The following is a 12882-nucleotide window of genomic DNA, read 5'->3' on the forward strand; positions in this document are numbered from 1 at the left end:
CTTGTTCCCAGAGGGCTGCGGGTGCAGATTTTCCCAGCCTGGGAGGTGGATCCCACATTTAAGAGGACTTGGGAGAATGGCCTATCCAGATGCTCCACCATACTAATCGATATGTTGTTGGAACATGACCGTGCCCTCTTGACCCAACTTAAAGATGATATCAAATTGAAGGAGGCGAAGCTTCAAGCTTTTGACTTACAGGGACAGGTCACTCCCTTTAAACAGCGGTTAAAAACCTCCATTGATACCTTTGAGAAGGAGGTAATCAGAGGCAAGAAACATAAATACCAGTGGGATAAACTGGACTTTGATAATCTGAGAGCTTATAAATGGTCACACCATGGTAATAACAGGAGGGGTGTGCTGACAACACAGGGGGACAGAGCACAAGCTGAACAGATTGAACCTGTCTCCAGCGATTTTTTATCATCGGACATGAGCGACCAAGAAGGCGGAGCAGGAGGGGGAGGCGCAAATGTCATCAATCTATGATCAAGGGGTGGACCCCTCCAAGACTGGACGGTGGGCCGCAAGAGAACCACGAGGAAGAACAACAGAAAGTTCTAGCACAGGATAACGTACGGGAGAACGGACCGGGTAAGCTACAGATTGTTAATTTGTCATCATATTCTTTGTCATCAGGAGAGATTTCTCTGCTCTCCAAGGGGTTGTCTTTTTCACCTACCAACCCGCTTAACAAATTCGAATTGACTAAAGATCTGTACCTATTTTGTAGGCAGCTCATGTTCAAACTGCTCTACCATAAACCATCAGTGATTGACACTATGCCAGATGAAGACAGACAGGTGTTTCGAACCTATTGGAGCTCCTTGATGAAAATGAAGGGGATAATGGCAAGTCCTGCAGGTTTATGGGACGTATTCCATCCCAAGCTTCTCCACCCTTTTCACTCTTCCCGGTAATACAGATATTCTTCGAAACTGTGAGTAGAGATATCTGTAACCTCAAAATAAGTAATAAGGGAACTAGCAATCTTACCAGGGAGGAGGTACACTGTTTGAAACATCTTAAAAAGCAGGACTCTTTCGTCATCTAGGAGGCCGACAAAGGGGGCAATATTGTGATCTGGCCCAAGGATGTGTACGTGGTGGAGGCCAAAAGGCAGCTACTTAACATCTCTCATTATCAGGTCCTACCCTCGGATCCCATGGACATCTTTAAGAAACATCTTGATGGACTGGTCCTGACCGCTTCCAGTTTGGGAATCATCAACAAGAGGGAGAAGGACTTTCTGATTATTGAGACACCCAGGGTTCCCACGTTCTATATGCTCCCCAAGGTGCACAAGAGTCTGGATAACCCCCCCAGGTAGGTCTATAATATCGGGGATTGGGGGGTTATTTGAGAGGCCGTGCATATACTTGGATTATTTCCTGCAGCCCCTGGTCTTCTCCTTAGGGTCCTTTATTCGGGACTCTATGTACCTGATTGAAAGAATTGGCAAGCTCGAGATGATCGCTGTGTGCCGGCGGTACAGGGAAGCATCGCGCAGGGAGGGGGCTCCCTGCGTGCTTCCCTGAGACGATCGGTACAAGGTGATGTGCTCACCTTGTACCGAGCGTCTTCTCCCTACAGTCCCCGGATCCAAAATGGCCGCGGGGCTGCATCCGGGTCCTGCAGGGAGTCCTTCCGGGTCGACTGCAGGTGCTGGTAAGCCTGCAGCGCTGTGAGTGAGATCGCCGATCTTCCAGAGTGCTGTGGAAACTGTAAGATCGGCGATCTGTGATGTCCCCCCTGGGACAAAGTAAAAAAGTAAAAAAAAAAATTTCCACATGTGTAAAAAAAAAAAATATATATTATTCCCATAAATAAATTTCTTTATATAAAAAAAAAACAAAAAAAAACAATAAAAGTACACATATTTAGTATCGCCGCATCCGTAACGACCCAACCTATAAAACTGTCCCACTAGTTAACCCCTTCAGTGAACACCGTAAGAAAAAAAAAAAAACGAGCCAAAAAACAACGCTTTACTATCATACCGCCAAACAAAAAGTGGAATAACACACGATCAAAAAGACAGATATAAATAACCATGGTACCACTGAAAACATCATCTTGTCCCGCAAAAAACGAGCCGCCACAAAGCATCATAAGCAAAAAAATAAAAAAGTTATAGTCCTCAGAATAAAGCGATGCCAAAATAATTATTTTTTCTATAAAATAGCTTTTATCGTATAAAAGCGCCAAAACATAAAAAAATGATATAAATGAGATATCGCTGTAATCGTACTGACCCGACGAATAAAACTGCTTTATCAATTTTACCAAACGCGGAACGGTATAAACGCCTCCCCCAAAAGAAATTCATGAATAGCTGGTTTTTGGTCATTCTGCCTCACAAAAATCGGAATAAAAAGTGATCTAAAACTGTAACGTGTCCAAAAATGTTACCAATAAAAACGTCAACTCGTCCCGCAAAAAACAAGACCTCACATGACTCTGTGGACCAAAATATGGAAAAATTATAGGTCTCAAAATGTGGAGACGCAAAACTTTTTTGCTATAAAAAAGCGTCTTTTAGTGTGTGACGGCTGCCAATCATAACAATCCGATATAAAAAACGCTATAAAAGTAAATCAAACTCCCCTTCATCACCCCCTTAGTTAGGGAAAAATAATCAAATTAAAAAAATGTATTTATTTCCATTTTCCCATTAGTGCTAGGGTTAGGGCTAGGGTTAGGGCTAGGTTTAGGGCTAGGGTTAGGGTTGGGGCTAGGGTTGGGGCCAGGGTTAGGGTTGGGGCTAGGGTTGGGGCTAGGGTTAGGGATAGGGTTGGGGCTAGGGTTAGGGCTAGGGTTGGGGCCAGGGTTGGAGCTAAAGTTAGGGTTAGGGTTGGGGCTAAAGTTAGGGTTAGAGTTGGGGCTAAAGTTAGGGTTAGGGTTGGGGCTAAAGTTAGGGTTAGAGTTTGGATTACATTTACGGTTGGGATTAGAATTAGGGGTGTGTCAGGGTTAAGGGTGTGGTTAGGGTTACCGTTGGGATTAGGGTTAGAGGTGTGGTTATGGTTCGGATTAGGGTTAGGGGTGTGTTTGGATTAGGGTTTCAGGTAGAATTGAGGAGTTTCCTCTGTTCAGGCACATCAGGAGCTCTCCAAACGCAACATGGCGTCCCATCTCAATTCCAGTCAATTTTGCATTGAAAAGTCAAATGGCGCTCCTTTCCTTCCGAGCTCTGCCATGCGCCCAAACAGTGGTTTACCCCCACATATGGGGTATCAACGTACTCAGGACAAATTGTACAACAATTTTCGGGGTCCATTTTGTCCTGTTACCCTTGGTAAAATAAAACAAATTGGAGTTGAAATAAATTTTGTTTGAAAAAAAGTTAAATGTTCATTTTTATTTAAGCATTCCAAAAATTCCTGTAAAAAACCTGAAGGGTTAATAAACTTCTTGAATGTGGTTTTGAGCACCTTGAGGGGTGCAGTTTTTAGAATGGTGTCACACTTGGTTATTTTCTATCACATAGACCCCTCAAAATGACTTCAAATGAGATGTGGTCCCTAAAAAAAAAATGGTGTTGTAAAAATGAGAAATTGCTGGTCAAATTTTAACCCTTATAACTCCCTAACAAAAAAAATGTTGGTTCCAAAATTGTGCTGATGTAAAGTAGACATGTGGGAAATGTTACTTATTAAGTATTTTGCATGACATATCTCTGTGATTTAAGGGCATAAAAATTCAAAGTTGGAAAATTGCGAAATTTTCAACATTTTCGCCAAATTTCCATTTTTTCTCAAATAAACGCAAGTTATATCGAATAAATTTTATCACTAACATGAAGTACAATATCTCATGAGAAAGCAATGTCAGAATCGCCAAGATCCGTTGAAGCGTTCCAGAGTTATAACCTCATAAAGGGACAGTGGTCAGAATTGTAAAAATTGGCCCGGTCATTAACTTGCAAACCATCCTCGGGGCTTAATATTTATCGGCGTGGGTCTTCTTAACCCCCCTTTTTTGGGGCTGTGCATAATTCCTTTACCGTCATCGAATTTAAATGGGCCGTTAAACCTCCTACAGGGCCCTTTCTTTTTGGTCTTGCTAGCCCTTCTTGTGCACGTCCGTGATTACAAGGGGGCGTGCCCATTAGACATAGGTACCACCTTATATATCACTTGCGCTTTAAAGGCTTTATCTTATCGGTACTTGGGCCACCTATGATATAGGTGTAGGTTGGATGGGGACGGTCTCCATTTGGACAACATTGATTGTTTCTTATTGAGCGGGGACCCACAATGGGTCCAAGGACCCTTTGGGGCGGGCGCTCATATGGCTTTGTTACTTGCGCTCAGTCACTGCTGGTCGTTATTCCTTATATTTGTTCGTTTAACCTTTACATGCCATGTTTCGCATGGGGTTTGCTAACTAAATACCGATTTGTGACAACTTTGCTTAGTTCTCAAAATATGGATATACCATATCCGCACTGCACTAACAGCGCTCATAAGCGATGCGTCTCTATTCACCGCTTGCATATCTTCTCACCGGACTTACATATCCGGTATCCTTGATTTGGACATAAGCGCGGCATAAGGCGGTGTTTTGACTACTTACGCTACTGCGCATTATTTGTACATCCATTGCGCACATCCTAAGCGTCCTCTCCATGGTAACTTTGGCGCCTGCGCATAAACCTTTACTTATTGTAGACTGTTCGCGTTCATCCCATTTACATATGCAGTGCTTGCGTGTTGGAATGTTGCTGGTAGGCGTTAGTAGGCTGTTGCGCAGGCGCTTATCGGCGACCTTCGTATGCGCATGTCCGGAAGTCTGTCTCTGCGCCGCACACCAGTGACTTACTGGAACGCCGCCGTAGCATCACAGGTGATATCTATTTTTTCCTAATTATGGCTGACATTTAAGGGGCATGACTGGGATAATGTCTTCACAACCTTCCCCTGACGAAGACGCTCTAGCAGCGTCGATACGCGTGGGGCCTCCATCCCCCTCTTGGACCTTTCCTCGGCTATCCCCCTATACACCCCAGCTGTGCTTAGGGGCACACGCTTTTGTGTGTCTGCTACTTTGGCACCCCTTTTGAGGGTATATCCATTCACTTTGACCATTAGGACACCGGCTCTTCAGTGGCTAGGATTTTACCTCGCATTTGGTGATGTATGGTATGGAGTGTTAGTATTAAGGAGGGATGCAGGCATATTATACCATTCATTTGTGTGGTTCAGTATTTGATTGAGTGTTGGGACATATATGTACATCTATTTCATGTCTGCTTTATTGTTAGGGATAGCCGGGCGTATTTGGATCTGTGGCATTAGGGGTTTGGTCAGCTGGCAGCACGGGGCATTAAGTATTTTTACTGTTATTGCATTAACTTGCTGTCTGATTTGATGTCCTCTGTACTATCTGCACATATTGTGTGTACTGTCACATTGATCCCCATTATTGTGTCCTGGGGATGTGGGTTGGTCCATCTAGTTTTTAAATGCTTTTAATCGTTTGTGTCCTTTATTGCCTCTGTTTGTAGCGACATGTTTTCTCTGTTTTTTCAAATATTATAAAAGTCACAGACAGATGGAGAAGTCACATCTATGATCAGCTCTAATCCTGCCATCTCTACCGTTCTCATTACAGAAGTATAAATCATATAATACTGGTGGATAAAACAAGACCGAGCATGAAACCTTCACAGCCGTCTACACATCAGAGGGGAGATCTAATGACACCTTCTCTCCATCTACCTGATGATCCTGAGGAACATTGGGATCTTCTTTTTTACAGTCCTGTGGAAGACGAGGATGGGGACATTGCTCTGGCGTTGTCCTCTCACTGGATAGATCTGGAGGAAATACATATAGGGACTGAATTCATTTTTTACATACAGATAATTATAAGCTGTGTGTATTTAGTCCTGTCTATTACCTGATGATGTGACGACGAGCTGTGGAGCCTCCATCATCATGACGTCCTTGTACATATCTTTGTGTCTTTCTAAATACTCCCACTCCTCCATGGAGAAATAGATGGTGACATCCTGACATCTAATAGGAACCTAACACATACGTTCACAGAAGAGAAAAAATATCTTTGGGGACCTATATCATTAAAAAAAGGACATTAATCTGTTTGCCCGTAAGTTAAAGTGGAGAAAATTGTTTAAAAATCATGATCAGGCTGAATGCCTAAATTTGGGTATTGACATGACTGAACTATCTGATGTCAGAATTTTGACAGATATGTTGGAGGAAGGCACGAAACCAATAGGTACAGGTCCATTTACCAAACTTAAGCCCGGTAGCACGAGGATGCCCCCTTGTCCATGAACACCAGTGTAGATATATTCATGCAATTGGTGTTAAATGATCTTAAGAAACTAGGGGCCAATAAGGAGAAAACCATATCAAATCTATCATCATATGAAAGAAGGGCCCTTGATGCCCTATCAGAAAAGAAGGAGCTGGTGTTCAAACCATCTGACAAGGGGGACAACCTCGTGATTCTAGACTGTGATAACTATAGAAACATGTGTCTTAAAATATTAAAGGATGAGTCAACATATGGGCTGTTAAAGAAAGATCCCACTGATAAATTTAATTCCGAACTCATCTATATGTTGGATGAGGCCCTGATACATGGGCTGATATCTAAGAATGAAAAGGACTTCATGGTACAAAGAACACCAACAATACCCGTATTCTATGCCCTTCCAAAAGTGCATAAAGGGTTGGTACCCTTGAAGGGACGACCGATAGTCTCGGGCAACGATTCCATCACACAGAACTGTGGTATATATATTGATAAGGTCCTATGGGAATTTGTAACAGCTTTACCTTCCTACATACGGAACACTGCTGATCTCTTACTGAAAATAGAGGATATTATGGTTGGTGAGGACACGTGGCTAGCATCTATTGATGTGGAAGCCCTGTATAGCAGTATCCCTCACGACACAGGTCTTCGAGCTATTACTTCTTAAAAACCAGGGGGGTCCAGTTTGCGGAACATAACCAGTTCATAGGCCACCTCCTACAATTTGTGTTGACTCATAACTACTTTCTTTTTGATGGAAAGTTTTACCACCAGCTCAGGGGCACGGCTATGGGCAGTCCATGTGCCCCCACCTATGCCAATTTGCTCCTGGGCTGGTGGGAAGACACCGTTGTTTTTGATGAAGGGAGATCGTCCTGGTGGTGCCCCCAGATATTATTCTGGGGGCGATATATAGATAATTTTCTAATTTTGTGGACAGGCGATGCCACCTCCTTTAATACCTTCGTCCAGGTTCTAAATAAGAACGGTATTGGTCTAAGATTTACAGCAGAAATTGATAAAGAAAAAATCAACTTCCTGGACGTTACAATCAGTAAGGATAGCGAAGGCCGCCTGGGAACTGCAATATATAGGAAGTCAACCTCCACAAATAATCTGCTTAGATGGAGCAGTCACCACCCCTATGGGCTCAGGAGGGGGATACCTAAGGGTCAATACATGAGGGCTAGGAGAAACTGCTCTTCAGACTCGTCCTTCTACGTGGAGACATGGGACCTAAGAAATAGATTCCGGGAAAGGGGCTATCCCAACAACATCCTTCGGGATACATTTAAGTATGTGGAGAAAATCCCAAGTAGTAGCCTCTTACAACCCAAAAGTAAGGTAGAATCTGATTCCATTGTGAGACTCATAGGTAATTTTGATGACTGCTCCCGGGAGGTAAGAGATATCATCGGTAGACACTGGGACGTTCTGCTGGCAGATACAGACATAAAAGAATTCCTGTCTGAAACACCTACCATTACCTACAAAAGGGGAGGTGTTGTGAAATCTGTGGCAGAGCTCCCTCCTGTGGTCACAAGTGGTACTTCGGCTGGTTCTCTCTGTGAGCTTCCGTTGGTGGAGGAAAGTGGTACTGCGGCTTCTGAGTTTCCTTCCTCAGGTGATGTGGTGAAGTCGTTAGGTGCTGCTCTATTTAACTCCACCTAGTGCTTTGATCCTGGCCTCCAGTCAATGTTCTAGTATTGGACCTGTTTCCTCCTGGATCGTTCCTGTGGCCTGCTGCTCTGCATAGCTAAGTTTCTCTTTGCTATTTGTTTGCTGTTTTTTTCTGTCCAGCTTGTCAATTTGTTTTTTTCTGCTTGCTGGAAGCTCTGGGACGCAGAGGGTGTACCTCCGTGCCGTTAGTTCGGTACGGAGGGTCTTTTTGCCCCCTTTGCGTGGTTGTTTGTAGGGTTTTGTGTTGACCGCAAAGTTACCTTTCCTATCCTCGCTCTGTTCAGAAAGTTGGGCCTCCCTTTGCTAAATCTATTTCATCTCTACGTTTGTCTTTTCAAATTAACTCACAGTCATTATATGTGGGGGCTGCCTTTTCCTTTGGGGTATTTCTCTGAGGCAAGGTAGGCTTATTTTCTATCTTCAGGCTAGCTAGTTTCTCAGGCCGTGCCGAGTTGCATAGGGAGCGTTAGGCGCAATCCACGGCTGCCTTTAGTGTGTGTTGGAGAGGATTAGGGATTGCGGTCAACAGAGTTCCCACGTCTCAGAGCTCGTTCTTGTTTTTTGGGCTATTGCCAGGTCACTGTATGTGCGCTGACCTCTATGTCCATTGTGGTACTGAATTACCTTTCATAACAGGGAGGACCCTGAGGGATCAATTGGTACATAGTACCTTTACCCCCCCCAAAAAAAAAGTGGTACTTGGCTTGACAAAAGGCAGATGGGTACATTTAGGTGTGGGGGGTGTTCCTTTTGTGGGTACATATCGACAGGTAATCGCTTCTCTAGTGCAAGCACAGGTCAAGTATTTGAGACCAGACATTTTGCTAACTGCAAGACGAGCGGCCTGGTGTATTTAAGTGTGCCTGTCCAAAGAACTACGTGGGAAAAACCTAAAAGGGAACTAAGGAGAAGGATAGGGGATCACCTGGGGGACATCAGGCACGCCAGGGACACCCCTATATCTAGACATGTCCGGGATGTGCACCAGGGTGACCTCAGCTCCTTCTCTTTCTGTGCAGTGGAAGTGGTGGCTCCATCAGTTCGGGGCGGTATCTGGGATAGAACCATTTTACAAAAGGAGGTCAAATGGATGCACAGATTGGATACGGTTTCCCCAAGGGGGTTAAGTGAACAGATGAACTTTGGGTGTTATTTGTGAGTTATTTCCGGTTGATAAAATATTGGCAATTGGTTTACCTGCAGCATTGACCCTAATGGGTTAAATAAATATATACAACTATCGGTCTCAATTTTGGGACACTGCATCTATATTTGTCTGGTGGAAGCATATTCCCTGACATGAGAACTAAAATGAAAACTAGATGGTGACATGCGCTTTAGAATATGGCTATATAATGGTAATATAGAGAATATATGCCTAAATTTGGATCAATTTAGTAGATATATATAAAATTGAAATATTATCACAAGACAAAGAGTACTAGATGATGGTTGGTCCTATTAGCCCTGGATGGTCTGCAAGGAACTGATATGCAGTGGATATAATGTATATGAACAATGCGTGGTCGTATTTTTAAATTATGTTTAACATCTGAACCCCGTATGTATTGGCATAATGGTTCTTCTAGGTTAGATGGGGAAATATAGGCGCAATAGCATGTTTGTTGATCTCATAGATAGCAACAGCGCAGACGCAACAGGGGAGACGCACACCTGTTACGCAGAGATGGAGCGGTTTTGGATGTGCGGGCTCTCTGGTGTCCTCAATGGTGGCGCATGCGCACTAACAAGTTCGGCGCTTCCTATGTTAGACACAGTGAAGGGCATGCAGGCGCAGCAAATACATAGTAACATAGTAACATAGTTAGTAAGGCCGAAAAAAGACATTTGTCCATCCAGTTCAGCCTATATTCCATCATAATATATACCCAGATCTACGTCCTTCTACAGAACCTAATAATTGTATGATACAATATTGTTCTGCTCCAGGAAGACATCCAGGCCTCTCTTGAACCCCTCGACTGAGTTCGCCATCACCACCTCCTCAGGCAAGCAATTCCAGATTCTCACTGCCCTAACAGTAAAGAATCCTCTTCTATGTTGGTGGAAAAACCTTCTCTCCTCCAGACGCAAAGAATGCCCCCTTGTGCCCGTCACCTTCCTTGGTATAAACAGATCCTCAGCGAGATATTTGTATTGTCCCCTTATATACTTATACATGGTTATTAGATCGCCCCTCAGTCGTCTTTTTTCTAGACTAAATAATCCTAATTTCGCTAATCTATCTGGGTATTGTAGTTCTCCCATCCCCTTTATTAATTTTGTTGCCCTCCTTTGTACTCTCTCTAGTTCCATTATATCCTTCCTGAGCACCGGTGCCCAAAACTGGACACAGTACTCCATGTGCGGTCTAACTAGGGATTTGTACAGAGGCAGTATAATGCTCTCATCATGTGTATCCAGACCTCTTTTAATGCACCCCATGATCCTGTTTGCCTTGGCAGCTGCTGCCTGGCACTGGCTGCTCCAGGTAAGTTTATCATTAACTAGGATCCCCAAGTCCTTCTCCCTGTCAGATTTACCCAGTGGTTTCCCGTTCAGTGTGTAATGGTGATATTGATTCCCTCTTCCCATGTGTATAACCTTACATTTATCATTGTTAAACCTCATCTGCCACCTTTCAGCCCAAGTTTCCAACTTATCCAGATCCATCTGTAGCAGAATACTATCTTCTCTTGTATTAACTGCTTTACATAGTTTTGTATCATCTGCAAATATCGATATTTTACTGTGCAAACCTTCTACCAGATCATTAATGAATATGTTGAAGAGAACAGGTCCCAATACTGACCCCTGCGGTACCCCACTGGTCACAGCGACCCAGTTAGAGACTATACCATTTATTACCACCCTCTGCTTTCTATCACTAAGCCAGTTACTAACCCATTTACACACATTTTCCCCCAGACCAAGCATTCTCATTTTGTGTACCAACCTCTTGTGCGGCACGGTATCAAACGCTTTGGAAAAATCGAGATATACCACGTCCAATGACTCACCGTGGTCCAGTCTATAGCTTACCTCTTCATAAAAACTGATTAGATTGGTTTGACAGGAGCGATTTCTCATAAACCCATGCTGATATGGAGTTAAACAGTTATTCTCATTGAGATAATCCAGAATAACATCCCTCAGAAACCCTTCAAATATTTTACCAACAATAGAGGTTAGACTTACTGGCCTATAATTTCCAGGTTCACTTTTAGAGCCCTTTTTGAATATTGGCACCACATATTCAAAAAGGGCTCTGAGACACATATTTTGAATGCTGGTACGTTCTCAATGGTTACGCATGCGCACCAGCGAGGTCGGCGCTCCCTATGCTAAACATAGTGAAGGGTACGCAGGCGCAACAAAAGAGAGGCACATATGTAACGCTGTAGCGTCGGCGTGTGCGCGGTAGATCTGTACATGCGCACATCACACTGCAGGATCCATGGTCATATGACCAGGACCACGGTTCACATCCGGAACGCTAACAATGAACCGGATGTTTATGCTGACACGCACGCCGAGCTACCAGGTGGGAGGAATGATTAGCATGGAAGGTATAAAGCGCATGCACTCTGGCACTTATTCCGAGGCACCATATCAAGAGGGGACCCGCCCTGAGATGCTGAACTACATATCGGTTATAACACACCAATTATGAAGACAAGAGCTAAGTAACCCTTTAGAAATGTGTATTGCTCCTGATGAACCTCATGCAATAGTGAGGGGAAATGCGTCGAGTATAGAAGGGATATACTTATAGACATATAAGCAATATATATTGCTGTGCCCAAGGGATTTGTACGGGATCCTAACAGCAGGGAGACCGATTGATTGTGGTCTATTGTTTGGGGTCCTAACAGTGATGACACCGATTGATTGTGGACTATATACATTGGCAATGATTAGTGCACCAGGGTGATATAGATGTGCACTAGGCCAGATACTTGGAATTGCTTTACATCAAATTGTACTGTGTCTGGTATACATGCATTACGAATGAGTGTTATACTAAGGGGATCCGTTCATATATATGTAAGCCTGGGGAGCATTTATACATTTTGAAAGCACTACAGCACCTTAGTGAAACAATATATTATACCCTTAACCATCTAACAAGGGACAGGATAGTGGATAGTCGTCGTGGAGCGAGGGCGCCACTGTCGTATTATAATAGGGTGGCAACCTCCGCTGACAGGTAGGGGCAGAATAGATAGAATTATAGACGTACATTTTTTTTTTTTTTGCTTCAATCATACAAACGATTGGAGGTTTGTTATGACTGTTAATGTGTTCCTATCCCATCTTGTTAGGGCCCAATAGGGGTAGGATGGATAGTCGACGGTGAGCGGGGGCGCCAATTGCGCAGGATTATAGGGTGCCAACCTCCGCTGGCAGGTAGGGTGCAGATAGTGTAGCACAGGGCTAGGCACCACCCTGGTCTTTTCTATGGTATGTTGTTGTCATGGTGATGGTTTGTGTTAAGTGCACCTATTTTGTTGGTTTTTAATATAAGAATAATAAAGGTGATTTTTATCTAGTCAATACAGGGGATTTTTTTCTGTGAATTTTTGGAACCTAACACATAGAATGATACAGTCAACTCTCCAATCCCTTCATAGTGTTACTGTATAATGTCCCGGCATTCCCAGCAGTGTCACCTCTCCAGTCAGCAGCTCAATCATCTTGTAGATGAGTTCTAGGATCTTCTGGTCATTGATGTCCTCATGTATCAGGGGGTGAGGTGGAGGCCCAGTGACTGGGCTCAGGGGTCTTCCCCATCCCTCAGACACAGGGTCCCGACAGCGATCACTAGAGGTCTTCTTCACCACTGTGTAATCCTGGTAATGGAGAGACACATTAATAAATCTCACTACAGACATTTCTAGAGTCCTC

The 12882-nt window shown here is 43.7% G+C and overlaps 1 protein-coding gene across 1 annotated transcript in view; it reads right to left on the bottom strand.

Moving 5' to 3' along the window:
* LOC138663367 (zinc finger protein 84-like) overlaps window positions 1-12882 on the bottom strand; it is a 52179-nt gene that overhangs the window by 14975 nt on the left and 24322 nt on the right. Inside the window, exons 3-5 of the mRNA XM_069749541.1 lie at window positions 12648-12827; window positions 5908-6037; window positions 5727-5824 (exon numbers count right to left, since the gene is read on the bottom strand). Of these exons, the coding sequence (XP_069605642.1) occupies window positions 5727-5824; window positions 5908-6037; window positions 12648-12827 (408 nt within the window). The remainder of the gene's footprint in view (window positions 1-5726; window positions 5825-5907; window positions 6038-12647; window positions 12828-12882) is intronic.

Source organism: Ranitomeya imitator, chromosome 2 (assembly GCF_032444005.1).
Source record: "Ranitomeya imitator isolate aRanImi1 chromosome 2, aRanImi1.pri, whole genome shotgun sequence".
In the NCBI taxonomy this organism is placed as follows: domain Eukaryota; kingdom Metazoa; phylum Chordata; class Amphibia; order Anura; family Dendrobatidae; genus Ranitomeya; species Ranitomeya imitator.